The sequence below is a fragment of the Hemiscyllium ocellatum genome, chromosome 32 (genome assembly GCF_020745735.1).
Source record: "Hemiscyllium ocellatum isolate sHemOce1 chromosome 32, sHemOce1.pat.X.cur, whole genome shotgun sequence".
NCBI classification, from domain to species: Eukaryota; Metazoa; Chordata; class Chondrichthyes; order Orectolobiformes; family Hemiscylliidae; genus Hemiscyllium; species Hemiscyllium ocellatum.
Window position 1 is genome coordinate 9,170,437 of NC_083432.1, and position 27,758 is coordinate 9,198,194.

The 27,758-nt window shown below is 43.1% G+C and overlaps 1 protein-coding gene and 1 non-coding gene across 2 annotated transcripts in view; both read left to right on the forward strand.

The window, feature by feature from the left end:
* Nucleotides 1-27,758, forward strand: part of LOC132830743 (corticotropin-releasing factor receptor 1-like) — a 243,131-nt gene that overhangs the window by 14,227 nt on the left and 201,146 nt on the right. The window contains exon 3 of the mRNA XM_060848580.1: nucleotides 2,794-2,878. Within this exon, the coding sequence (XP_060704563.1) occupies nucleotides 2,794-2,878 (85 nt within the window). The remainder of the gene's footprint in view (nucleotides 1-2,793; nucleotides 2,879-27,758) is intronic.
* On the forward strand, nucleotides 2,262-2,319 carry LOC132831066 (small nucleolar RNA SNORD66). The gene has a single exon (XR_009646476.1). It is a non-coding gene; the product is annotated as a small nucleolar RNA SNORD66 (small nucleolar RNA).

Genomic DNA, 27,758 nt, shown 5'->3' on the forward strand with positions numbered 1-27,758 from the left:
GTCTGTATTGAAATCTATCTGCCACTTTTCTGCCCAACTCTCCAGTCTATTATATCCTTCTGTATTCTCTGACAGTCCCTTATGCTTTCTGCTACTCCACCAATCTTTGCGCCATCTGCAAATTTGCTGATCATACCAACAGTGCCCTCCTCCAGATCATTTATGTATCCACGAGGTGGAGAAATTGATGTTTCAGGTGTAACCCTTCTTCAGGGCTGGGGTGGGTGTAGGGGGAAGTTACAGATAAAGGGAGTGGATAGTGAAGTGGGGATAGATGAAGACAGGTAGAGGGTACAATTTGGTTGACTTCATCTCCTGAGACTGCCTGGCTTGCTGTGTTTGATTAGATTAGACTTACAGTGTGGAAACAGGCCCTTCGGCCCAACAAGTCCACACCGACCCGCCGAAGCGCAACCCACCCATACCCCTACATTTACCCCTTGCCTAACACTACGGGCAATTTAGCTTGGCCAATTCACCTGACCCACACATCTTTGTGACTGTGGGAGGAAACCGGAGCACCCGGAGGAAACCCACGCAGACACGGGGAGAACGTGCAAACTCCACACAGTCAGTCGCCTGAGTCGGGAATTGAACCCGGGTCTACAGGTGCTGTGAGGCAGCAGTGCTAACCACTGTGCCACCATGCCGCCCACAACCTCCTGCCTATCTGCCTTGGATTGCAGTTTTGTTTGGCTCTCACCACCAGGAGAGGTAGGCAGGTTGTGCAAGAGTCTCCTGTGGCTATTCCCCTCTCTAATAGGTATACTGTTTTAATACTGTTGTGGGATATAGCCTCTCAGGGGAGTAAAACAGCAGCAGCCACGTCTGTGGCATCACAACTGGCTCTGCTGTAGAACATAATCAGACCAAGTTCTGCTGAGTGATGGTGGTAGAAAATTCACTAGTTAGGGGCATGGGCAGATATTTTGTGGTTGCGTTTGAGACTCCAGTTTTTTTCTCCCTACCAGAGTCAAGGAAGTCCCTGCACGGAATTCTTAAGAGGGAGGATGAGCAGCCAGTAGGTACCAGCCTACATTGGTACCTACATCATTGGTACACATTGGTACCAATGATGTAGGTAGAAAGAAAGAGAGATGAGATCCTGCGGAGTGAGTATAGAGAGGTTAGGAAAGATGCTGAAAAGCAGCACCTGGAGGGTTGTAATCTCTGGGTTACTACCAGTGCCACATGCTAATAAGGTAAGGAATAAAAAGAAAGGACAGACGAATGTGTGGCTAAGGAGGTGGTGCAGGGGTCAATGTTACAGGTTCTTGGATAATTGGAACCTTTTCTCGGGCAGGACTGACTTGTACAAGAGGGATGAATTGCACCTAAATGGGAGGGAAGGAGGGAGGGTGGAGGGAAGAGAACCAATATCATTGCAAGAATGTTCACTAGTGCTACTCTAGAGGGTTTAGACTAGCGTGGCAGGGGCTGGGAACCAAAGCAGCAGGTCAGCAAGTGGAGGGATTCAGGGAAAGGTGTAAATCAGAAAGGAAGGACAGGCAGAGACAGGTAAATAAACAGAATGGTACTAATGGGCTGAAGTGCGTTTATTTCAATGCAGAGTATTATGGGTAAAACGGATGAACTGAAAGCCTGGATCAGTACATGGTGCTATGATGGTGCGTCTATTAGAGACTTGGATGAGAGAGGGTCAGGACTGGCTGCTCAATGTTCCATGGTTTGTTGTTTTAGACAAGGTAGAGAGGAAAGTAAAAGAGGTGGCGGGTTTGTATTCAGGAAGAGTGTCACATCTGCATTCAGGGTTCATTCGCTGAGGCAATGCGGGTAGAGCTCAAGAATAAGATTAGATTAGATTCCCTACAGTGTGGGAACAGGCCCTTCGGCCCAACAAGTCCACACTAACCATCCAAAGAGTAACCCACCCGCCCTTCTGACTAACACTATGGACAATTTAGCTTGGCCAATTCACCTGAGTGAATTGAGTGAATCCACCTGAGTGAATCTTTGGAGTGTGGGAGGAAACACACACAACACGCAAACTCCACACAGGCAGTTGCCAGAGACTAGAATCGAACCTGGGACCGTGAGGCAGCAGTGCTAGCCACTGTGCCACCCACTCTGATAGGATTATACTATGGGCCCCCTGTGACAATGAAACTATGGTTAGAGTTGGTGTGAATGGGATCTTCTTCCCACTTCTTAGTGCCATTGCAGGAAGTTTGCAAAAGATAGTTAATGCTCTTACCCACTTGCTTTTCCTATTGCCCTTGCAGTGCATTTTTACTTCTGCTCTTTGATGATGACTTCCTCGTTGTTCAGCCTGTCTGGGCCACTGCATCAATTTCAGAGGTTCAAGCTGGGAGAGAGGAAAATTCATTGCTCACTGAGTTGAAGTCCCAGTGTGTTGGACAGCAAGCTGGCTCAGTGACTGGGTTTGTTTTAAATTCCTATGCCTGTTCCTTTGGTTTTCAGTTCAGGGGAGACTTGCCATTTGCCTCTGGTTCTGTGGGTCTAGTCACTGATGCCACCATGTAGAAATATCTGACCTACTTCTAGGTGAAAGAAAAATTAATGGAATTGATAAAACAATATATAAAACCTGGTAAGTGAGGACGTCTCTGGAACTCTACAGACATATCGCAGTTCTATGTAATCTGACATCACCTACACACATGTTCAGTGGCTGTTATTAGTGGGAATGTATAGTTAATTCTTTACATAGTTGTAATTCTTTACAACTATACATATTCTTTACATGTATAGTTAATTCTTTACGTTCTTTACAACTGTCAGGTTCCAGTTGTCGTTCTTTCTCTGTTACAGGTGATCCTTTGCTGCATAATGCAGCATTCAGCTACTATACTCGACCAGTATTGTGAGGCTCTCTCGGCTGCAAGCAACTTTTCAGGTGAGCAAATAGACCTTGTCACAAACAGCTTTATTCTCTATCACCAGGAATACAGTTTAGTCCCAAAGTTGTTACTAAATGAAATTGCTGAATCTACGGTTGACTGTATGAGGTGCTCACCGCACCTTCTACATCTATAGGATTCCACAAAGCAACTCACCCTCCAACTTCTCCAGGACAATTTTGGATAGGCAGTAGGTGCTGACCAGGCCAATGAAGCCCCCATCCCATGAATGAATAAATAAAAGACTGTTTCATTATACCATCTCTACAAATAACTCTATTTCTTCTTACATTATTTTTATTCACCTATTGCTGCTTTCAGAATACCTTAGGATATTCCCAGAACCCTTACAAACCATGAAGTGCTTTGAGAGTACTCTGTATTAATGTAGACAGCAGGGATTACTTGCAACAGTAAAGCAGTTGATGTGATTTCTTGCCCAAATGAAAATTAACTGGAAAAGCATTGGAGAATGATGGGTGATCTTAGAGGTTTATAAAATCATGAAGGCAATGGATACAGTAAACAGAGTCCCTGGGGTAGGGAGTCCAGAACTAGAGGGAATAGGTTTAAGATAATGGGGTGCAAGATATAAAAAGGACCTAAGGGGCAACTTTTTCACACAAAGGGTGATGCATGTATGGAATGAACTGCCAGAGGAAGTAGTGGAGGCTGGTATAATTACAGGAGTTGGGATGTCATGTTGCAGCTGTACAGGACATTGGTGCAATTCTGGTCTCCTTCCTATCAGAAAGATGTTGTGAAACTTGAAAGGGTTCTGAAAAGATTTACAAGGGTGTTGCCAGGTTTGGAGGATCTGAGCTACAGAGAGAAGCTGAACAGGCTGGGGCTATTTTCCCTGGAGCGTCAGAGGCTGAGGGGTGACCTTATAGAGGTTTACAAAATTATGAGGGGCATGGATAGGATAAGTAGGCAAAGTCTTTTCCCTGGGGTCAGGGAGTCCAGAACTACAGGGCATAGGTTTAGGGTGAGAGGGGAAAGATATAAAAGAGACCTAAGGAGCAACTTTTTCACGCAGAGAGTGGTACGTGTATGGAATGAACTGCCAGAGGATGTGGAGGAGGCTGTACAATTGCAACATTTAAGAGGCATTTGGATGGGTATGTGAAAAGGAAGGGTTTGGAGGGATATGAGCCGGATGCTGGCAGGTGGGACTAGATTGGGTTGGGATATCTGGTCGGCATGGATGGGTTGGACCAAAGGGTCTGTTTCCATGCTGTACCTCTCTATAATTCTATTTAAAAAGCATCTGGATGGGTCTACAAATAAGAAGGGTTTAGAAGGTGCTGGCAAATGACATTAGAATAATTTAGGATATCTGGTCAGCATGGATGAGTTGGATCAAAGAATCTGTTTCCATGCTGTACATCTCTATGACTCTAGTCAGTGCCTTATCATCATTTTGAATTACTAGCAGATTATAGTTTTATTTGCACATTTTCTATTACTGTTCTATGATTTTGTTGTTTTAACACTTTGGGAAAGAGATAAGAAGGGAGATCTGAGGAGAACTATTTTTACATAGTGAGAGATAAAGGCCTAGAAACTCTCTGCCCATGAAAGTGCTGAAATCAGAGATATGAATACATTTCAAAAGAAAATTGGATGCACATTTGAGGGAAATAAAATCGCAAGGTTACAGGTATAATACAGGAGAGTGGGATTGAGTGGACTGCCCTCCAAAGAGCTGGCATTAGTCTGTGATGCACATTAAAGAAATTAGCATAGATAGAAAGGAAATTCTGAGTGATCAGGCAGGCTTAAAAGATGATAAATCTCCAGGGCTGGACAAAAGACATCCCAGCTTATTACATGAGCAAGGGAGGAAATAGCAAAAAATAAATTTTCAATTTAGGGACAATCCTGTTGTTGAACTTTTTTTTCCCCACTGTCTCTGTGCTCACTTCTTTGGGTAGGAATCCACACTGCTCCATACCCTGCTTTTCCCCCCAACCCATAGCCCCAGCCCTTATCCCACTGATCCCTTCACCTACCTCCAATATTCACACTCCACTTGCCCTAAATCTCTCCATTGAGAAATGCTGTTGGCATAACATCAGTCATCTCAACTTCTCTACTCCTGTCGCATACTCTGTCCCCTTCTGAAATTGTAATACTTTGTTGCATCTGGTCCAACCCAAACTTTGTTATCACACCCACTGACAAAGCTGGTGCTGTAGGAGTCTGATTTTTACCATGCAGAGGCTCAACACCAGCTCTTGGACACTTCTTCCTACCATCATTTCTGCTAAAATTGCCTGTAGTGTTGGGTGAAGGTGTAAATGTAGGGGAATGGGTCTGGGTGGGTTGCGCTTCGGCGGGTCAGTGTGGACTTGTTGGGCCGAAGGGCCTGTTTCCACACTGTAAGTAATCTAATCTAATCACTAGACCAAGGCCCCACATCCAACTATCAAGCCAGTGTTACCAGATCTGTCACCAAACTCACTACCTCTGGAGATCTTCCCACAGTGCCTCCAACCTTACAGTCTCCTAACCCCGAACAGCCCACTTCTACCTCATTCCCAAAATCCACAAGCAGACTGCACTAGTATCAATCTGTTCCTGCCCCACTGAGTTCATTTCCTCCTACCTTGATTCCATCCTCTCTCCACTTGTCCCTACCCTATCTTACCCAACCTAACCTGTGGGAGAAATAAAATAAACAGAAGGCTCAGGGATTCTCTAAAAAGGAAAAAAGAAAATGTGGCCTGTTGAAGATGCAGAGTCATCAAACAGTTAAGAAGGACAGCTCACATCCAGAGTGAGTGAGTTTATAGTTTTTGGGAAATGGAAGCTCAGGATCAGGAAAGGAAGAGTGATATTACAAGGCAAGTTTTTTTTTAAGATTCCCTACATTGTGGAAACAGACCCTTCAGCCCAACCAACCCTCTGAAGGGTAACCCATCCAGACCAATTTCCCTCTGACTAATGCACCTAATACTATGGGCAATTTAGTATGGCCAATTCACATAAACTGCACATCTTTGGACTGTGGGAGGAAACCCACACAGATACAGGGAGAATGTGCAAACTCCACGCACCCAAGGCTGGATTTGAATCTGGAACCCTGGTGCTATGAGGCAGCAGTGCTAACCACTGAGCCAGGGTTGGTAATAACTAATAATTTGACTTTCTATGATAGATTATTTTTAGATTGAAGGTTATTGGGGGAAATATTTTCAATTTAAAAACTAGAAAGCAAGTAGGGAATTTTTTAAAAGTCAAATTCACATGTAAGTAAATGAAGTAAAGATGCAGGGCAAGGCAAAGTATTGCACTTGCATGATGTGGAAGCTGGTGGACCCCATTTTGGCCTGGAGATAATGGGATCAGCCAAGTGGACCTTATAGAAACTAAGGGGGCTGTTAATCCAGTCCAATCAGAGGCTGTCAGATAAGAACAGGAGAATCGGACATCCTCTTCACTTTGAGAGAACTGCATCAGTGTCTTCAAGATTTGGTGTGGACTCAATGGCCTGCTTTCATGCCATCTGTATTTTATTTCTAGATTGGAGTCACCCATGATAATTGTGATACCCATGCTATATGTTTCTGTCATCTCATGAATAATGCCATGCCCCCACTACTCATACCCTATAAACAATTCCAATCAATGTCTGCTGCCTCTTGCTGTTTTCTTAGCTCTATGGAAACCGATTCTTCACATTGTTTTTCAAACCTGAATTCCTCCCTTACTAATTATTATAGGCACAGCTCTATCTATTTCACCTTATCTGTTCTCCCTTAACATCAAATATTCTTGAATATTCAGTTCCTGGTCCTGGTCACCATGCCACTATATTTCTGTAATGCCAATTAGATCATACCTGTAGATCTCTGTTTGTGCCCATAATTCTACATTATTACAAATGCTACGTGCATTCAGGTAGGGTTCCCTTAACTTTGTCTTTTTGAGTTATCGTTTCTTCTACACACTATTGTTTTCTCATGTACACTCTTAACTTTTCTAATTTCTTTTTGAACTTGGAGATAGTGATCACTGCAGATGCTGGAAAGTCAGAGTTAATTAAAATGAGTAGTATCACAGGAGCAGGAGAGTCAATGTTTCAGGCAAGACCCTGAATGAGGGGTTGACTCCCTTGCTCTCATGCTGCTTGGTGTGCTGTGCTTCTTCCAGCTCCACATTTTATTGACTCTAATTTTTAAGTCTTGATGAAACTTTAAAAATATTAAACATGGGTACAAAGTTAGCTTGGAGTAGTGTTTTTTAGAGCAGGAAGACTCTGTGCTATTTTCTGGGTCTGTAGATTAAGGTGGAAAGATAGCCTTTAGCAGAGTGATGTGCTCTTTCTGTTGGATATGGGAAAATTTCAGTGTTACTAATGTCTGCTGGAAGTGAGTGTTTGGTTGTGAATCCTACAGGATGGGTTGGAGCAGCAGTTAGAGGTAATGAGGAATTTACAGGAGCTACGGGGTGTGATGGATGGCAACTATAGGAAGGGAGAAAATCCACAAATACAGGCTGGTGATGGGTTACCTCCCGGAAAGGTAAGAGATGGAGGTAGGCAGTGCAGGAGTCTCCTGTGGCTAACCCATCTTAAACAAGTATGGTGTTTTGGAAAATATAGGGAGTGATGGACTTTCAGGGGAACGTAGTACTGGCAGCCAGTTTTCTGGTACTGTGACTGGCTCTAATATATCAAGGAGTACATCAGGTTACAGGCAGTTGGAAGTATTAGGCCGACAATGAGAAATCAGAATGGCACGTTGCCTCCTTGGTGCCAGGATCAAGCATATCTTGAGAAGGTGCAGAATATTCTCAAAGAGATGAGGCACCAGCAGGACCTCATTGTACAGATTGGAACTAATGATGCAGGATGAGATTCTGAGGAGACAATATTGTAAGTTAGGCTGGAATATAAGAAGGAGGTCCTCAGGAGTAGTCCTATCTGTGTTACTCCTGATGCTACCAGCTAGTGAGGATAGGAATAGGAGGATAGAGTAGATGAATGCGTAGCTGAGGAACTGGTATATGGAAGAAGGATTCATTTTTCTTTGGATCGTTGGAATCTCTTCTAGGGTAGAAGTGACCTGTCGAAGGACAGATTGGAAGGGACTAATATACCAGCAGGGAGATTATCTAGAGTTGCTTGGGAGGATTTAAACTAATAAGGTTGGGGTGGGTGGGACCGAGGAAGATAGTGAGGAAAGAGATCAATCTAAGAATAATTGCAGTTGGGAAAAGGTGTGAACCAAACAGTCAGCACAGGCAGGAACAAAGCGCAGAATGTGATAGGACTGATAAATTAAACTGCATTTGCTTTAATGCAAGTGGCCTAACAAGGAAGGCAGATGAACTCCAGGCATGGTTAGGAAAATGAGACTGGGATATCATAGCAATTACAGAGATGTGGCTCAGGGATGGACAGGACTGGAAGCTTAAAGTTCCAAGGTATAGATCTTATAGAAGGATAGAAAGAGAAGCAAGACAGAAGTGGGAATGGCATTTTTGATGAGGGATAACATTACAGCTGTATTTATGGAGGATATTCCTGGGAATACATCCAGAGAAGTTTTTGGTTGGAACTGAGAAATAAGCAAGAGATTACCATATTGGGATTGTACTATAGACCCTTCCAAATAGTCAGTAGGAAATTGAAACAAATTTGTGAGGAGAAAAATAAATATAGGGAGTGTGGTTGGAAGCTAGAAGGCAGGACAAACAGAGCAGTAATCTCAGGATTGCTACCCGTACAATGGGCTAGTGAGTGTAGGAACAGAGTGAGTGTAGCTGAACATGTGGCTGCAGAGCAGGTGGGAGGGCTTCAGATATGTGGATTATTGGGATACCCTCTGGAGAATGTGGAATCTGTACAATGAGGATGGATTGGACCTGAACTGGAGGGGGGGCAATATCTTGGGCAGGAGGTTTGCTAGAACTCTTTGGGAGGACTTTCACTAGTTTAGCAGGGGAATGAGAACCAGAGCTATGGATCAGAGGATGAGGTAGCTGCTGAACAGACAGCTACAGTGTACAGAGAGTCTGTGAGGAAGGAGAGACAGTTGATAGGGCAAAATTTCTATCGAGAGTGTGGCGCTGGAAAAGCACAGTGGGTCAGTCAGCATCCAAGGAGCAGGAGAATCGACATTTTGGGCATAAGCCCTTCATCAGGGGAAATGATGAAACTGGTGAAATCAACTTTAATCCCATATGATTGCAGGATACCAAGGCAGAATATGAGATGTTCTTCTTCCAGGTGTCAGGTGGTAAGGGTTTGGCGATGGGGGAGGCCATGGACCTGCATGTCCCTGGTGGAGTGGGAAGGGAAGTTGAAGTGTTCAGCCACGGGGTGGTGGAGTTAGTTGGTGCGGGTGTCCCAGAGATGTTCTCTGAAACAATCCACAAGTTGGCATCCTGTCTCCCCCGTGTATAGAAGACCACATCAGTTGCAACGGATACAGTAGATGACATTGGTGGAGGTACAGGTAAATTTCTGTCAGATGTGGAAGGATCCTTTGGGGCCTTGGACAGAGTTGAGGGGGGAGGTGTGGGCACAGGTTTTGCACTTCCTATAGTGTTAGGGAAGGTAACGGCAGTGGGCTGTCAGCTGGTGGGGGTTGTAGATCTGACAAGGGAGTCCCGGAGGGAGTAGTCTCTCCGGAATGCTGATAGGGATGGGAAGCAAAAGTAGATCTGGTGGGATCTGTTTGCAGGTGGCAGAAGTGGTGGAGGATGATGTTATGTATACGGAGGTTGGTAAGGTGGAAGGTGAGGACCAGCGGTTTATGTTCTTTTGCGTTGAGAGGGGTGGGTTCACCCAGACAGTCAAATTTCCCTGTATCCCATGCCTCCTTAATTTCTGAATGAGACTACCATAGGGAACCTTATTAAATGGGAGGAGAAAGTGAGGACTGCAGATGCTGGAGATCAGAGCTGAAAATGTATTGCTGGAAAAGCGCAGCAGGTCAGGCAGCATCCGAGGAACAGGAGAATCGATGTTTCGGGCATAAGCCCTTGTGCCAAGCAGGCTAACATAAATGGTAGGGAGGAGGGACTTAGGGGAGGGGCGATGGAGATGGGATAGGTGGAAGGAGGTTAAGGTGAGAGTGATAGGCCGGAGTCGGGGTTGGGGCGGAGAGATCAGGAAGAAGATCGCAGGTTAGGAAGGTGGTGCTGAATTCGAGGGTTGGGACTGAGACAAGGTGGGGGGAGGGGAAATGAGGAAACTGGAGAAATCTGAGTTCATCCCTTGTGCTTGGAGGATTCCTAGGTGGAAGATGAGGTGCTCCAGCCGTCATGTTGCTATTGTCTGGCGATGGAGGAGTCCAAGGACCTGCATGTCCTTGGTGGAGTGGGAGGGGGAGTTGAAGTGTTGAGCCACGGGGTGGTTGGGTTGGTTGGTCCAGGTGTCCCAGAGATGTTCTCTGAAACGTTCCGCAAGTAGGTGGCCTGTCTCCCCAATATAGAGGAGGCCACATCGCGTGCAGCAGATGCAGCAAATTTTCTTTACTCTACCAGGGATCCTACTGTATTGATCTCTCATGTATTTCTATTATTATTCATTCATAGAATATGGACATCCTTGTCTGGGCCAGCATTTATTGCTTATCCCTCATCGTGCAGGAGAAGGTGGTGGTTAATAATTGTAGATAACCATGTTGGGACAGTGTCCCTCTAAGAGCTGAGTCATGTAACTATTGAGTCATCAGCCAGATTTGTAGCCTTGTTCAAATGTGTTTCAGTTCTGAAAGTACTAAACATTAGAATGAAGCCTTGCTCTTGGGTTGCAGCAAATGACAAGTTTACATATGGTTTAGTTCTGACTGGAACCTAGTAACTGCCCAGAAGAGAGGTAAGCTGTACTCTTTAACTCCTACAATCCATGTGCTATAGGAAGACCCATAATGGAGGGAATTCCAGGATTTCAACTTTGCATCATTGAGGAACAGCAGTATATTTCTAAGTAAGGATGATGAGTGGCTTGGAGGGGTCTTGCTAGTTGTGGTGGTCCTATGTATCTGCTGCCCTTTTTCTTTTAAATGACAGCGGTTATAGGTTTGGAAGATAGTGTTAAAAGAGCTTTGGCAAGATGCTCTCAGAACTCACCAGTCAGCTGGGTTGCTTTATCCTTCATGGTGTCAAGCTTCTTGAATATTGTGAGAGTTACATTAATACAGGCAGTGGGAATATTTCATCACACTCCTGACTTGTAGATTGTGGTCAGGGTTTGACGAATTAGGTGAGTTACTCACGCCAGGATTTGTAGCTGCTGACCTGCTCTAGTAGTCACTTATACGTGGTGAGTCCATTTCCATTTCTCAGTAAAGGTAACCCATCAGGATGCTCATATTTGAGATTGTGATGGTGATGCCATTGAATATTGAGGAATGATGGCTAGATTCTGTCCTTTGGAGATGGTCATTGTCTGGCACTTGTGCAGCATGCATGGTACTTGTCATTTGTCAAACCAAAGAACAAAGAAAACAAAGAAAATTATAGCACAGGAAAATGGCCCTTCAGCCCACCAAGCCTGTGTTGATCCAAATCCTCTATCTAAACCTGCTGCCTATCTTCTAAGGCTCTGTATCCCTCTGCTCCCTGCCCATTCATGTGTCTGTCTAGATACATCTTAAAAGACACTATTGTGCCCGCCTCTACCACCTCCACTGGCAATGCACTCCAAGCACCACCACCCTCTATATAAAGAACTTTCCATGCATTTCTCCCTTAAGCTCTTCCCCTCTCACCTTGAACTCGTGACTCCTAGTAACTGAGTTCTCCATTTTGGAAAAAAGTGCCTTGCTATCCACCCTGTCTATCCCTCTCAAGATTTTGTAGATCTCAATCAGGTACCCCCTCAACTGACTTCTTTCTAATGAAAATAATCCTAATTTACTCAACCTCTCTTCCAAGCTAGAGCCCTCCATACCAGGCAACATCCTGGAGAACCTCCTCTGCAGCATGCATGGTACTTGTCATTTGTCAAACCAAAGAACAAAGAAAACAAAGAAAATTATTGCACAGGAAAAGGGCCCTTCAGCCCACCAAGTCTGTGTTGATCCAAATCCTCTATCTAAACCTGTTGCCTATCCAAAGCATCCACATCCTTTTGGTAATGGTGACCAGAACGGTACGCAGTATTCCAAATGTGGTCGAACCAAAGTCCTATACACTTGTAACATGGCCTACCAACTCTTGTACTTAATACCCCGTCCGATGCTGTATGCCTTCTTGACCACTCTGTCAACCCATGTTGCTACCTTCAGGGTACAAAAGGACCTGAACACCCAGATCTCTCTGTACATCAGTTTTCCCCAGGGATTCTCCATTTACCATATAGTTCACGCTAGAGTTGCATATTCCAAAATGCATTATCTCGCATTTCCCTAGATAGAACTCCATTTCTCTGCCCAATGTCCAATCTGTCTATATTCAGCTGCATTCTCTGACTGGTCCCTTCACTATCTGCTACTCACCTGCCAACTTGCTAATCAGAATACCTATACCTACTTCCAGATCATTTATGTATATCACTTACAACAGTCGTCCCAACACAGATCCCTGTGAAACACCACTGGTCACAAGTCTCCATTTTGAAAAATTCCCTTCTATTACCACTCTCCGTCTCCAGCTCCCAGACATGTCTCTATCCATCTAGCTAGCACACCCTGGAACTTGTGCGACTTCACTTTCTCCATCTATGGCCCTTCTCTCATCTATCAACATTGTCACTTCCTTAAAGAGTTCGATTAAATTGATAAAACATGCCCTTCCCTGCATGAAACCATGTGGTCTGTGACTGATAAACCCATTTTCTTCCAAATGGGAATAGAGCCAGCTCGTGCATTGTCCAGGTCTTAGATACAGAGAGCATCAAAACTATCTTGTCTAAAGACAGAATCTTTATTTTTAATTATAGAATGAAATGAGAAGAGAACTGCTATCAAATAAAAGGTGGCTGAGGGATAGCTGCATGTTCTAAAGCAAAAAAGCTGACATTCATTGCAAGCATCATTTACACAGCTAATCAATATCCTGGGGCTGGGTACAAGATACAGAGAAGCCATCAGTCTCCAGCAACCCAAAATCACGCTCTATTCTCTGCAGTAAGCTGCTTTTGGCTCGATTAAAACTATTTTAGATATATATAATCAACCTGTTCGGAGATATTATTACATACCTCTGGAGCAGGTTAGACTTAAAGCTGGGCCTTCTGGCACAGAGGTAGGGACACAACCATTGTATCACAACCCGTCTAAAAATCAATTATCTTTCCTTCAAGTATTTGTGTAAACTGTGACTGCTAATTAATCAGTAAATCAGCCACTCTGTGTGCGTCTTGCAAACCAATAGAAGGGTGAAGCGAAGGATGACTAAGAAGCAGCATTGTGATCATCACCATCAAGACCATCTCAACAGATTCTGTAAGCGATGATCACTAGGACTGCTTTCCTTGTGTTCACTATCTCCCCCATGTGTGGAGGTGCCAGTGTTGGACTAAGGTGGACAAATTCAGAGGTCACACAACACCAGGTTATAATTCAACAAGTTTATTTGAAATTATAAACTTTTGGAGCACTGCTCCTTCATCATGTGAAGAGGCTTCTCCCAATGAAGGAGTGAGGCTCTGAAAGCTTGTGATTTCAAATAAACCTGTTGGACTATAACCTGGTGTCATAATGCCTTCCGAATTTGTCAGTGTGTGGTTCGTTAGAATTCATTAGCTATATGCTTATTAGTTTAGGGCGGCACGGTAGCTCAGTGGTTACCACTGCTGCCTCACAGCACCAGGGACCCGGGTTTGATTCCTGCCTCGACCAACTGTCTGTGTGGAGTTTGCACATTTTCCCCGTGTCTGTGTGGGCTTCCTCCGGGCGCTACAGTTTCCTCCCACAGTCCAAAGATGTGCAGGTTAGGTGAATTGGCCATACTAAATTGCTCATAATGTTAGGTGCATTAGTCAGGGGTAAATACTGTATAGGGGAATGGGTCTAGGTGGGTTACTCTTCGGAGGGTCGGTGTGGACTTGTTGGGCCAAAGGGCCTGTTTCCACACTGTGGGGAATCTAATCTAATCATGCTGACAGCTCATTAGTATTTACCTATAATAAATAGTTTTTGTTAATTAACAGAAAATGTGGAATCGTTTTCTGCAATCTGGGTCAAAGAAACAGGTACATTAGGGATTTTATTTTAGAATCTCTAACTTTTTGATGACTTGATTTCCAGGGCTACCCCAGTCAGTTGTAACACTTTGCTGCATTTGGATATAGACTCAAGTTGTTGAGGTCCCATCTTCAGAAACAGTCTGAACACCTCAGGAATTTAAGACTCTCTCTCTTACCGAAGAGGTAGTGCCAAAGCATTCGTCTTCTCTCTGTCTGCAAGTCCTTAAACTGCACGGTGACCACATCTTGAAATGTTATCCATGAACCTCAGCTTTAACATAACGCCCCCAGCTCCTCTCAATCTCCAAAAAAGATGGAATTTGAGTTGCATCAGGTTGACTCATTTCCTACACATGTCATCCAAGTTGCCAGGATAACCTAGGATATGTACATCATGAACTGTCCCAGATGTACCTCCACTAAATAGAATATGGATACCACTTTTATTTTACTTAATCTAGATAAGAAAAATCTTATTCTTGTTTGTTAGACAAACAAACAAAACCCCTTAACTCTATCAAATGAAGAAATTTTGTTTTGAAGTTTTAAAATATTATCAATGTTTGACAATGCTGCTTCTTTAACAATGTTATGTTGTCCTTGGCTATTTTTTTCAGAGGTCATAAAAGCAGTGATTCCAAATAATCTAGGTTTGAAGGGTTTTAGGATCAGTTTGATTGTAGCTAATGGATACCGATCTTTGTTTTTGCCAAGTGGGTGTTTATGCAGATTGTTGCAAGTATTTGGAACAGCATCATCAGATTAGATTAGATTCCATTCCCTACAGTGTGGAAACAGACCCTTCAGCCCAACCCGACCCTCCGAAGAGTAACTTACCCAGACCCATTTCCCTCTGACTAATGCATCTATCACTATGGGCAATTTAGCATGGCCAATTCACCTAACCGGCACATCTTTGGACTGTGGGAGTGAAACCAGAGCACCTGGAGGAAACCCACACGGACACAGGGAGAACTTACAAACTCCACACAGACAGTCGCCCGAGGCTGGGATCGAACCTGGGACCCTGATGCTGTGAGATAGCAGTGCTAACCACTGAGCCACCATGCCACCTATTTGGGGTGATCTGTTAGGTTTTCAGATAGGTTAAGTTATTCTATATTCTGCACTGTTTTGTTTGTGTTTCATTCAGTAATCTTGCAAATAAATTTCAGTTTTGTTTAAAACGAGGTAGTTGGGCCAACTGCATCACTCCTGGAATATCCACTCGACACCTGCTTAAAACAACTAGCAAAGTTAGGGTCTGGACTACTTTGAAATGTTTTGAGGGGGTTTGGCCTGGTCCATAACAAGTGTAAAGATGTTAAGCTGCATTTATGACATTAACTTTAATCAATATCCAGCAATATGGGATGAGAACAACCACCAATTATCTATTTGCTCCTGTGTGATATCAAACTTTAAAATAGGTAGTTAAGGAAGCATATGGGCTACTTTCAAAAACAAACCTAAAAGAACTGTGGATGGTGTAAATCAGAAACAAAAACAGAAATTGCTGGAAAAGTTCAGCATATCTAGCAGCATCTGAAGAGAAATCAGTTAACATTTCAGGTCCAGTGACCCTTCCCCAGTACTGAGTTTTAGGACCCAAAACATTAACTTTGATTTCTCTTCACAGGCGCTGTCAGACCTGCTGAGCTTTTCCAGCAACTTCTGGTTTTGGTTGTATGTGTTAACAAGGCCTGATGTGCGGGGGTTGGGATAAGAACATGGGAGAGCTTAAGCCCTAAAGTTATTGAACTCAGTATTGTGTTCGGAAGGCTGCAGGTTTCCCAAGTGGAAAATGAGGAGCTATTTTTGCAGCCTGTGCTGAGCTTCACTATTGTATTGCACAAACCTGAGACCAGGGAACAGGGTGCTGCTGAAGAAACAGGCAACTGAAAGCCATCTTTTGTTTTTCTGCAGACAGAATGTAGGTGTTCTGAAAAGTAGTCACCCAATCTATGCTTCATTGCCTCATTGTAGAAAAGACCACATTGTGAGCAGTGAATGCAGTAGACTAGATTTTGAGAAGTGCCGGTAAAGCGCTGCTTCACCTGGAAGGTGTCTGGGCCCTTGGATACTGAGGGAGGAGGAAGTGAAGGGGCAAGTAATACACCTTCTCTGATGGCAGGAGACGCTCCTCTAGGGCTGTGGGAGAGTGTCAGACGTGAAAGAAGAGTGGATCAAGGTGATCTGGAGACAACAGTCCTTGGGGAAGGCTGACCAGGAAGGGGAAGGGACTATGCGTCTGATGGTGGCTAATGATTCTCTGGATGTGGATGCTGGTGGGATGGTAGGTCCTTATAAGGAGACAGAAAGAATGGGTGAGAGCAGAAGTGTGGGAGATGGGTTGGACCCAGTTGAGGGCCCTGTCAACAGCAGTGCTAGGGAATCCGCGGTTGCAGAAGAAGATGGACATTTCGGAGGTTCCCTTGTCTAAGTCAGGATCAAGAGAACAGATATAGGATTCGGTCGGCGCAACATCGAGGGCCGAAGGGCCTGTACTGCGCTGTATCCTTCTATGTTCTATGTTCTATATGGTGGAGATAAAGGAACTGGGAGAATAGAGTAGAATCTTTATAGAAAGCAGGGTGTGAGGATGTATAGTCAAGATAACTATGGGAGTCGGTGGGGTTATAGTAGATAGTAGTGACCAGCCTATCCCCAGAAATGGAAACTATTCTTGAGGAAGAGAGGAGTCGATGGACTAGGTGAAAGTAGGAGGAAATTGGAAGTGAAATTGTTGATAAACTCTTCAAATTCCTGATGAGAGGGAAGCAGCATTGGTGATATCATTAATATACTGGAGAAAGTTGTGGGTAGGGACTAGAATAAGACCAGACAAGGAATGCTCCACTTATCCTACAAAGAGATAGGCGTAACTGGGACCCAAATGCATAGCCATGGCCACCCCTATGATCTTAATAAAATGAGTGGTGTTAAAAGAGAAAATGGTGAGGATGCGCTGAGCCAAGCAGAAGAGGGTGGTGGTGGGTAGGAACAGGTCAAGCCTTTGTTCCAGGAAGAAGCAGAGACCCCAAGACCATCCTTGTGGGGGATGGATGTGTAAAGGGATTACACATCCATGGCTGGAGGCCGCAAACTGGAAATTCTGAAAAAGGCATAATAAAGCATCAGAAGAATCATAGATGTACGTGGGCGGGGACTGGACTTCTGGAATAAAGACTGAGTCAAGGTAGGAAGAGCTGAGTTCTGTAGGATAGGAGCAGGAAGAAACAATGGGTCTGCCTAGGCAGTCCTGCTTATGGATTTTGGGAAGGAGGTAATGAGCTGTGTGGGGTTGAGAGACCACCTGCTTAAAGGCAATGGCAGGGGAGATCACCAGATGAAGTGAGGTTGGCGACTGTAGTTGACATAATGGCCTGGTGTTCCATGGTGGGATTATGGTCCAGGGAAGAGATAGGAGGAAATACCTGAGAGCTGCTGCTCAGCCTCTGTAATGTAGAAGTCAGTCCATCAGATAACAACAGCACCACCCTTATCAACAGGCTTAACAACAAAGTTAGGGTTCGTTCTGCGAGAGTGGAATGCAGTCAGTTGATGGGAAGATTGGGTAATGGAGTGGGAGGGGTGCAGGTGGCACAGAGAAATGGAAGTGATCAATGTTACATCAACAGTTCTCAGTGAACAAGTCCAGTGCAAGTAAGAGGCCACATGGAGAGTTTGGGTGAAGTGGTCTGTGGATGGGAAGAGGACTCTTTCCCAAGGAAAGATACAGTATGGAGCCCCCAGGATTGCAGGTTTAGTTAAGATTTATTGTTGCTTCATTGGGTTATTTAGTAGAGTTATTACTGTAGGGGACTGTCCTGTCAGGGGCATAGACCGGAAATTTAAGATGTGTTGACTTCCTGGTGCTAGGATTGAGGATGTCTCTCAGCATTTCAAACATATTGTTAAAGGTGAGATTGAGAAGATGGAAATTATTGTATACATTGGTAGGAATGACAAAGCTTGCAGAGTGAATTTAAGAGGTTAGAAGATTCAAAAATAGAACTTTAACAGTAGTATTACGTTTACTCCCAGTGCTAAAATCAAATGTGGGAAGGAGATAGATCAATGGCTAAAGAAGTGGTATATTGTTCAAGATTCAGCTTTATGGACAATTGGAATATCTGTTGAGACAGAAAAGACCTGTTCTAATAAGATGGGTTTAAGCTGAACTGGGAAGGGACCAATATCTGGGCATGGAGATTTGCTTGTTTCATTGTGGGAGGCTTTATCCTGAGAGGAGAAGTGGAGGAACTAAAAATTGTACTGTGTCATCATTGACTTACCAGACCATAGGAGCTTGGGCTTCTCTCTTGTTAGAGAGAAACACTGATGGTGAGGCCACTAGGCCTCGGGTAAGGGAATAGGTAGAGAAGGAGAGTCCTTCACAGTAACCTCAAACCAGTGATGGGAATTGAATACTTGCTGTTGGCATCATACTGGTCTGTAAACCAACAATCCAGCCAACTGAGCTAAACCAACTCCCAGGAATTAAAGGAGCAGCGTCAATAGAAAGATTGATGAGGATCGTTCTCAATGTGAAGAGCACATCAATTGGAAAAAGATGAGAGAGCCAGAACATAGTGATTCTGGAGAGCTAAATTGCACTTACTTCAATGCAAGGTGTCTTACAGGTCAGGCTGATTAACTTAGGGCATTTTCAAGAATATGGGATGGGATGCCATAGCTATTATAAAAGCTTGGCTGAGAGATGGACAGGACTGGCAGCTCAGTGTTCTGGGGTTTGGATTCTATAGGAAAGGAAGGGGAGTGGCGGTTTTGATTAGATCATACATTCCTGCTGTAACTGGAGAAGATATTTCTGAAAAATCGTCCAGTGAAAATATATGGGTAGGAATAAAGGTCACCTTGATCACCAAAGGCATCCCAATAGTTAGAAAGGACATTTGAGAAACAAATATGTAGGGAGATCTTAGATATATGTAAGTCAAAAAAGATTATAATAATAGGGATTTTAATTTTCCAAACATTGACTGGGGCTACCATTATGTTAAAGGTTTAGGCAGTGAAGAATTTGTCAAATGTGTTCAAGAAAATGTCTTTATCACTGTGTGGGTGCTCCTATGGATAAAGAGCAAAACTAGACTTTCTATTGGGCAAGAAGGTAGGGCAGGTGACTGAACTAAAGATTGGGGAACACTTTAGGTCAAGCAATCACAACCATTTTGAAGCTAATTATGGAAAAGAATAAGCCTTCCATAAAAGTCAAAGTTTTTCATTGGACTAGGGCAAATTTTAATGATACAAGACAAGAACTTCCAAAAAAGACTGTTCACATGTAATAACAGGAAGTCTGATAAATGGGAGGCCTTGAAGAATGTGAGGAGAGTTCAGAGGCATTATGTTCCAGTTACAGTGAACAGTAAGTCTGGAACAATGTATGAATAAGGATGTTGAGGCTCTAGTCAAGAATAAAAGAGAATCTTGTAGACAACTTGACTCAATTAAATCAGTCTGGATGGTAAAGGTGTTCCTAAAATAATCGTCAGGAATGCAAAGTGGGGATATGAGATGAGCTTCTCTGCCAATGCTAAGGATAATCTGAAGAGATGTACAAATACGTTAAGAGGGTAACTAGAGAAAGGGCAGGGCTCCTTAAAGATCAAGGAGGTCGTTCTTGTGTTGAACCCTAGGAGATGGGAGAAACACTAAATGGAAATTTCATGTTAGTTTTTACTGTGGAAAAAGAAACGGAGGTTAGAGAATACAGAGAAATAAATTTTATTTTAAAAACTGCTCACATTACAGAGGAAATTCAGGAAATCTTAAAATGTAAAGGTGGATAAATCGCTTGGACCTGTATCTCAGAACATTATGGGAAGTAAGAGAGGAACTGTGAGACCCCTTGCAAAAATATTTGCAGAAATATGAGTGAGGTGCCTGATGACTGGAGGGTGACTAATATTATATCTTTTATTGAAGAAAGTTGAAAGGAGAAACCTGAGAACTAAAGACCTATAAGTCTGAATTTAGTTGCGAATAAAGTGCTGGAGCTGATTTTAAAAGATAGGATTTATGGACATTTAAAGGCAAAAATTAATTAGGGATAGTCAGCATGGATTTGCGTGAAAAATAGTGCTTCTCAAAATTGATTGTTTTTTTTAGGAAGTTATCAAAAAAATTGAGGGCAGGGCAGTAGACATATTTTTATTTTATTAAAGCCTTCAAGGTTCCTTATGGTAGACTAAAGGTTGGGTCATGTGGAATTCAGGATGAGCTGGCCAACTGGATTAATGGCAGGAGACAGGGTGGTGGAGGGTTGCTCTTTGGACTGGAGGCTTAACACCAGCAGTGTTCCACAGGGATCCATTCTGGATCTTGTTTTGTTTGTCATTTATCAAAATGGTTTAATAGAACAAGCCCTTTGGCCCATGATGTTGTGCCAAGCAGACGCCAAATGAACCTAATCCCTTCTGCCTGCCCTTGGTCCATATCCCTCAATTCTTGCATATTAACGTGCTTATCTAAAAGTCCCTTAAATGCTCCCTATCGTATCAGCCTCCACCATTGCCCCAATAGTGCATTCCAGATTCCTATCACAGTGATTTTTAAAAAAAACTTGCCCCTCACATGTCCTTTGAACTTTTCCCCTTTCCCCTTAAATACATGCCTTTTAGTATTAGTAAGTTTGCTGATGCCACCAAAATTGGTGGCATAGACAGTGAAGCAGGTTTTCTCAGATTACAAAGGGATCTTGATCAAATGGGTCAATCGGCTGAAAAACAGCAGGTGGAGTTCAATCTTGATAAATGTGCGGTGTTGCATAACAAACAATTAATGGTAGGGTCTTGAGTAGTGTTGTAGAACAGAGGGATGTAGGGATGCAGGCAGATACAGATGGTTAAAAAGGTGTTTAACACCCTTGCCTTCACTGGCCAATCCTTTGAATAGAGGAGTTGTGAAGTAATATTGAAGTTGTGCGGGACATTAGTGAGGCCTCTTCTGGAATACTGTGTCCAGTTCTGGTTGCCCTGATATTATTGAGCTGTAGAGGGTTCAGAAAAGATTTACCAGGATGTTGCCTGGTATAGATGGTTTGAGGTATAGAGAAAGGCTGAGACTTTTTTCACTGGAATATAGGAGGTTGAGAGGTGGTCTGAGAGAAGTTTATAAAATAATGAGGGGTGTAGATAGTTAATGATAGCTGTCATTCCTCTGGGATGTGGGATTTCAAGATTAAGAGGCACATTTTAAGGTGCAAAGAGGGAGATTTTAAAAAAGACATGAGGCAAATTGTTTTGAGGGTGATTTACGTGTGAAATGAACTTCCTGAGGAAGTGGTGGATGGCGGTACAATTACAATGTTCAAAAGACATTTTAGATAAGTACATGAATAGGTGAGGTTTGGAGAGATAGCAGACAGGTAGGAGTAGTTTAGTTTGGGAACATGGGTGGCATGGAGTAGTTGGAAAGAAATATCTGTTTCCATGTGTACGGCTCTCTGACTTTACTTAGTAACTCTAAACGGGCACGGAGGCGAAAGTGCCGGAAGAGTTCAACGTCATGTCATGCCTGAAATTCAGAGGGATAAGATGAAGACCTTTGAATGCAGAATGTTCAACATCTGAGTGGAAGGTCTGAGGGATGGTGAACGCATGACAGGAAGTGGGTTGCGGGAGGGCATAGAGTCAGAGGGAAGGGGAGAAGAAGAAGCTTCCAGAGGCTCATGGGTATCTCTAAGTTGTTGCACCTTGTGTGTCTTGATGCTTAAAAGGAACGAAAAAGCAAATGAGTCAAAGGATGAAGTGGAATGGTGCATTCCTGAGCCAGTGTGATGTGATGTTATTGGAGAGAGATGTGGACTACTTGTCTTTATTTGTCAAGACACTGAATACAAGAGAAAGATAGGTATGGTGGAACTGTATATATGTTAGGCCACAGCTGCAGTACTATGTATAGTTCGAGTTGTCACACTACAGGAAGGATGGAAGAGCACATAAGTCACAGGTGGATAGGATAGTGAAGAAGGCATTTGGTATGCTTTCCTTTATTGGATGTAAGTTTGCTTGCTGAACTGGAAGGTTCATTTCCTTTATTGGTAAGAGTATTGAGTGAAGGAGCTGGGGGTTTATGTTGCAGCTATACAGGACATTGGTTAGGCCACTGTTGGAATATTGCATACAATTCTGGGTCTCCTTCCTATTGGAAAGATGTTATGAAATGTGAAAGGGTTCAGAAAAGATTTACAAGGATGTTGCCAGAGTTGGAGGTTTTAAGCTTTAGGGAGAAGCTGAATAGGCTAGGGCTGTTTTTCCTGGAGCGTCAGAGACTGAGGGGTGACCATATGGAGGTTTATAAAATTATGAAGGTCATGGATATGATAAATAGACAAAGTCTTTTCCCCGATGTAGGGGAAGTCCAGAACTAGAGGGCATAGGTTTAGGCTGAGAGGCAAAAGATATGAAAGAGGACTAAGGGGCAACCTTGCCATGCAGAGGGTGGTATGCGTATGGAATGAGCTGCTTGAGGAAGTGGTGGAGGCTAGTATACTTGCAACATTTAAAAGGCATCTGGATGGGTATATGAATAGGAAGGGTTTAGAGGAATATGGGCCAGGTGCTGACAGGTGGGACTAGATTGGGTTGGGATATCTGGTCGGCATGGACGAGTTGGACTGAAGGGTCTGTTTCCATACTGTATATCTCTGACTTTATGACTGTATGTTGCCTGGATTGGAGCAATTTTTCTATGAAGAAAGAACAAGCCCAAAATAATAATAAAAGTTAATGGAACACTGGCCTTTCTATCTGGAGGACTGGAGTATAAGATGCAAAGATTATGCTGCAGCTACATGAAGTCTTACTTAAGCTCCACTGAGGATCTGACCACCACCCCTTGGGAAGGAGATATTGTTGCTGCAGCAAGTACAGTGTAGATGTACAAGAATGATACCTAGGTACAAGGGGTTAAGTTATGAGGAGAGATTATACAAAATTAGGCCAATTTTCTCTAGAATTTCAAGGTTTCAGGAGTAATCTGATCAAAATCTTCCTGATATTGAGAGGAAAATACAGAGTAGGTAAAGATACTGCTTTCAACAGTTGGAGATTCTAGAACTAAAGGGCGTGGTTTAAGAATTAAGGCCAGACCATTCGATAATGATGCCAGGAAGCACTTCTACACAAAGGGTGGTCAAAGTTTAGAACACTATTCCTCAGACAGCCATCGATATCAAATCAGTTGTTCATGTTAAAATAAAGACAGGTAAATTTTTCTTAAGCAAAAATATGCTGGGATATGGGCCAAAGGCAGGTGTATGGAGTCAGGCCACAGATCAACCACGAGCTCATTGAATGGCAGAAAAGGTTTGAGGAGCTGAATGGTGTCCTCCTGTTCCTATGGTTAGATCGAGTTGGTTGTTCTCAGAGCAAAGAAAGCTGGGAGTGGGGATCCTGAGTAAGGTGCACAAAATTGAGTGGCATTGATAGAGTCCTACACATGCACAGCACAGAGAGGCCCTTTGGCCCATCATGTCTGTACTGGTCTAAAACACCCACCTTGCTATTTTATCCCTATTTTTCAGCCCATAGTCTCGAATGCCTTGGCATTGCAAGTGCATATCTAAATAGTTCTTACATATTATGAAGGTTTCTGCCTCTCCCAACCTTAGAGGCAGTGAGTTCCAGATCCCCATTACCATGATGTCACGGGCAGTCACCTGCCATCTGCCCATGAACTAAAATATATGCATCCTTGTCATTGAGCCCTCCAAGGGGAAAGTTTCTTCTACCCAACTATGCTCCTCAGCATTTTATACATCTTAATCATTCCCCCTCTCAATCTCCTCTTCTAAGGAAAACAATCAATTTGTCCAATCTGTCATATTAACTGAAACTCTCCAGCCCAGATAACAACCCAATACCATATGCCTTGTTTACAACTCCATGCACCTGAGCTAAACCCTTAACAACTGATGTATATGCATACCAAGGTCCCGTTGATCCTTGGTGCTTTCTGGGGTCCTACCATTCATGTATTGCCTTGTGTGTCCTGCCAAAGTGCATCATCTCACACTTCACCAGTTTGAATTCCATAAACCACTGCTGAGCCCGTCTATATCCTGATATAATCTAGGGCAATCTTTCCAAGTATTTACAACCCTACCAATCGTTGTATCATCGTGAACTTACTGATCAACTCTCCTACATTCAACTCTTAAACCATTTACATATCTGACAAGTAGCAAGGACCCCAGCACCCACTGTGGGATCCAACTGGACACAGGCTTCCAGTCAGAAAAACACCCCTCATCCATCACTCTGTTTCCTGTCATTCAGCCAATTATGGATCCAATTTACCAAATTTCCTTGTATCCTATAGGTCCATTGTTATCAATCTCCCATGCAAGATCTTATCAAAAACTGAATTTCAAGCAGACTACATCAAAGCATTGCCCACATCTACACAACTGGTCACCTCTTCTAAAAATTCAATCAATTTGGTCAAACATAACTTCCCCTTAACAAAACCATACTGACTGTTCTTGATTAATCCCTGTCCCTCTAAATACTGATTAATTCTGTCCCTCAGCATTGCTTCCAGTAGTTTCCCTGCCACTGTGATTAGACTGACTGGCCTGCCATTCCTGGTTTGTCATGCGCTCCCTTCTCAAATAACAGTGTCGCATTGGCTGTCCTCCAGTCCTGTAATGTCTCTCCTCTGCTGGAGATAAATTGAAAACTTTTGCAGGAACATCTGCTATCTCCTTTCTTGCTTCACTCAACCTAGGATACATTTCATCAGGTGCTGGAGATTTTAAGCCCGCCAGACCATACATAGCCTTCTTTCTGTCAGTGCTAATTTTTTCAATTGTATTACAGACCTTCTCCCTGATTTTTCTGTATCCATATCCTCTCTCTCTCTCACTTGTGAACACTAACACAATGTATTCATTTAGGATCCAAGCTACATCCCCTGGTTCCATGTATAAATTATCACTGTTATCCTTAATGGAGTCTACCTTTTTTCCTCCGATCCTGTCTTACTTTACACATACCTATAAAATAACTTGGGATTTTCCTTTTATTTTACCTGCCTGTATCCTTTCATACTCCCTTTTTGCTCTCCTAATCTAATCCCTTAAATTCGATCTTGCACATTCAGTACTCCACTAGGGTATCTATTTTGAGTCAGGCAGCATCCAAGGAATAGGAAATTCGACGTTTCGGGCATAAGCCCTTCATCAGGATTCCTGATGAAGGGCTCATGCCCGAAACGTCGAATTTCCTATTCCTTGGATGCTGCCTGACCTGCTGTGCTCTAACCAGCAACACATTTTCAGCTGCGATCTCCAGCATCTGCAGACCTCGTTTTTTATCTATTTTGAGTCCTCAATGTCTGTCGTATGCTTCCCTTTCCTCTTTATCAAAAGCTGTATACCACTCAATATCCAGAGTTCTCGGGATTTGAGGGTGCCATCCTTTATTGGAACATGTTGGCCATGTGCTCTTCTTTATTCCTTCTTGAATTGTCCACTGTTCTGAGACAGATTTACCTGAAAGTATCTGGTCCTAATCCACACTGGCCAGAGTATATCTGATTTTATTAAAATCTGCCTTCTCCCAGTTTAAACATCAGTTCTTCAACCATTTGCCTAGCTTTGTACACTAAAATTAAGTCCAGTTCCACTCCGTCCCTGCGTACTGACTTAAACCCTCCTGGATAAATTTTAAGAATTCTGCTCCTTTCACACAAACACGAATCCAGTTAATACTGGGGACATTGAAATCCCCAACTACAACCACCAACTACTCTGACATTTGCCAACTTATCTGCTCTTCTCTTTCTCTCAGAGTGTTAGGCCAAGAATACACTCACAGCAATCTGATTGTTCCATTTTGGTTTTTAAGTTCTTAGACAATTTCATTTGAGGAACCATCTAACTCCTTACTGCTGTGTTGGAATCTCTGACCAATATTGTGTACCTTCCTTATCTTTTACCTCCTTTTATCTCCCCTGAAAACCCTGCACCCTGGAATAGTGAGCTTCCAATTCTGCCCCTCTCTCAACCATGTCTCAGACAGTAATGACGTCATGGTTTAATTTGTGCCCTCTAGTCCTCTGCCTTGTTTGTCAGACTCTTAGCAATAAAGTAAACATGATCAAACCTTGCCAAACCGTGCCTTTTCTGACCTATAATGTCTATGTCTTCCTGATTCACTTGCTGTCTCTTCTTATTTATGTCATTCACATTCCCCTGCTGAACATCCTCTCTAGGATCCCATCAGTATTAGCTTTTAATTTTGCATTTTAATTTCAGATTTTCACTAAAATATATAAATTTCACCATCTGCCCTGGTATGAATTGAACCTTTATCCCCAGAGGATTAGCCTGGGACTTGAGAATACTTGATCAATGACATTACAATACAACAGGTGGTGACAATCTGTAACTGCAAGAGCAACAAGCAGCACAAATGTCTGCCGTACCTCAGCTAGAGGAAAACATTCCAGCAAAAGCACTCAAGACTTGTTCTGTAGAACTTGCCACATGCCTGCTCCAGTACAACTACAACACTGGCATCTACCAAGCAATGTGGAAAACTGCCTAGATATGTCCAGAACGTGCAAAGTTGAACAAATCAAACCTAGTTAACTATCATCCCTTTTGACTACTCTTGATCATCAGTAAAGTGATCAAAGGTGTTGGCAACAGTGTTATCAAGGGGCATGTGTCATCAATAACCTGCTCACTGACATCCAGTTTGAGTTCTGCCAGGGCCAATCAGCTCCTGACTTCATCACATCCTTTGAAGTATAGACAAGAGTTAAATTCTGGAACTGACTGCCCTTGAAATCAAGTCAGAGTGAGACAGTGTAGAAACATTTCCTTCAACCAACTGTCCATGCTGATCAACAAACCCCCAAGCTAATCCCTTTTACCACAACTTGGTGCATAGCTTACTATGCCCTAGCATTTAAAGTATTCATTCAGATGATTCTTATGTGTTGCGAGAGTACTTGTTTTTACCACCCTTTCAGGCAGCATATTCTGTATTTCTAGCATATACTGGGTGAAAAAGACATTGCTCTGATTCCCTGCAAACCACTTGCTCTTCACTTTAAACTTAAAAAAAAAGTCTTATGCCCTGTGGTCTTAGCTGCAATTGGCATAGAGAAGAAATTCTCCTGGCCTATTCGACTCTGTACATCTCATAATTTTGTATGCTTCGATCAGATACCACTTTCCCCAGCCTTCTTTGCTCCAATGAAAACAAAGAGCCTTTCCTCATAACCTGATACTTTCATCCCAGACAAGATCCTGATGAATTTTCTCTTGTTCTCTCATGTTCTTCTGATAATGTAGTGACCAGAGCTGCACAGTATTCCGTCTGTGGCCTAACCAATATTTTGTAAAGTTGTAATAAGACTTCCTTACTCCTATATTCTATGCCCTGCCCAATGGAGGCAAACTCCAATTTGCAATATTCACTTGTCCTTCCATTATTAGACCTTCAAAAATGTATCACCTTGCACTTATCAGGATCAAATTCCATCTGCCATTCTTCTACCCAATTTACCAGCTGATCAATATCAGACTGCAGCCTGAGACTGTCCTCCTCATTATCAACAACACCAGTTTTTGTGAGAGCTGTAAACTTACTACCATATATACTCATGTAAAAGTTGATCTCATATAAAAGTCAACCCTTTACTTTTGGCCAAAAATTCTTGTATTTTCCATATATCTCATG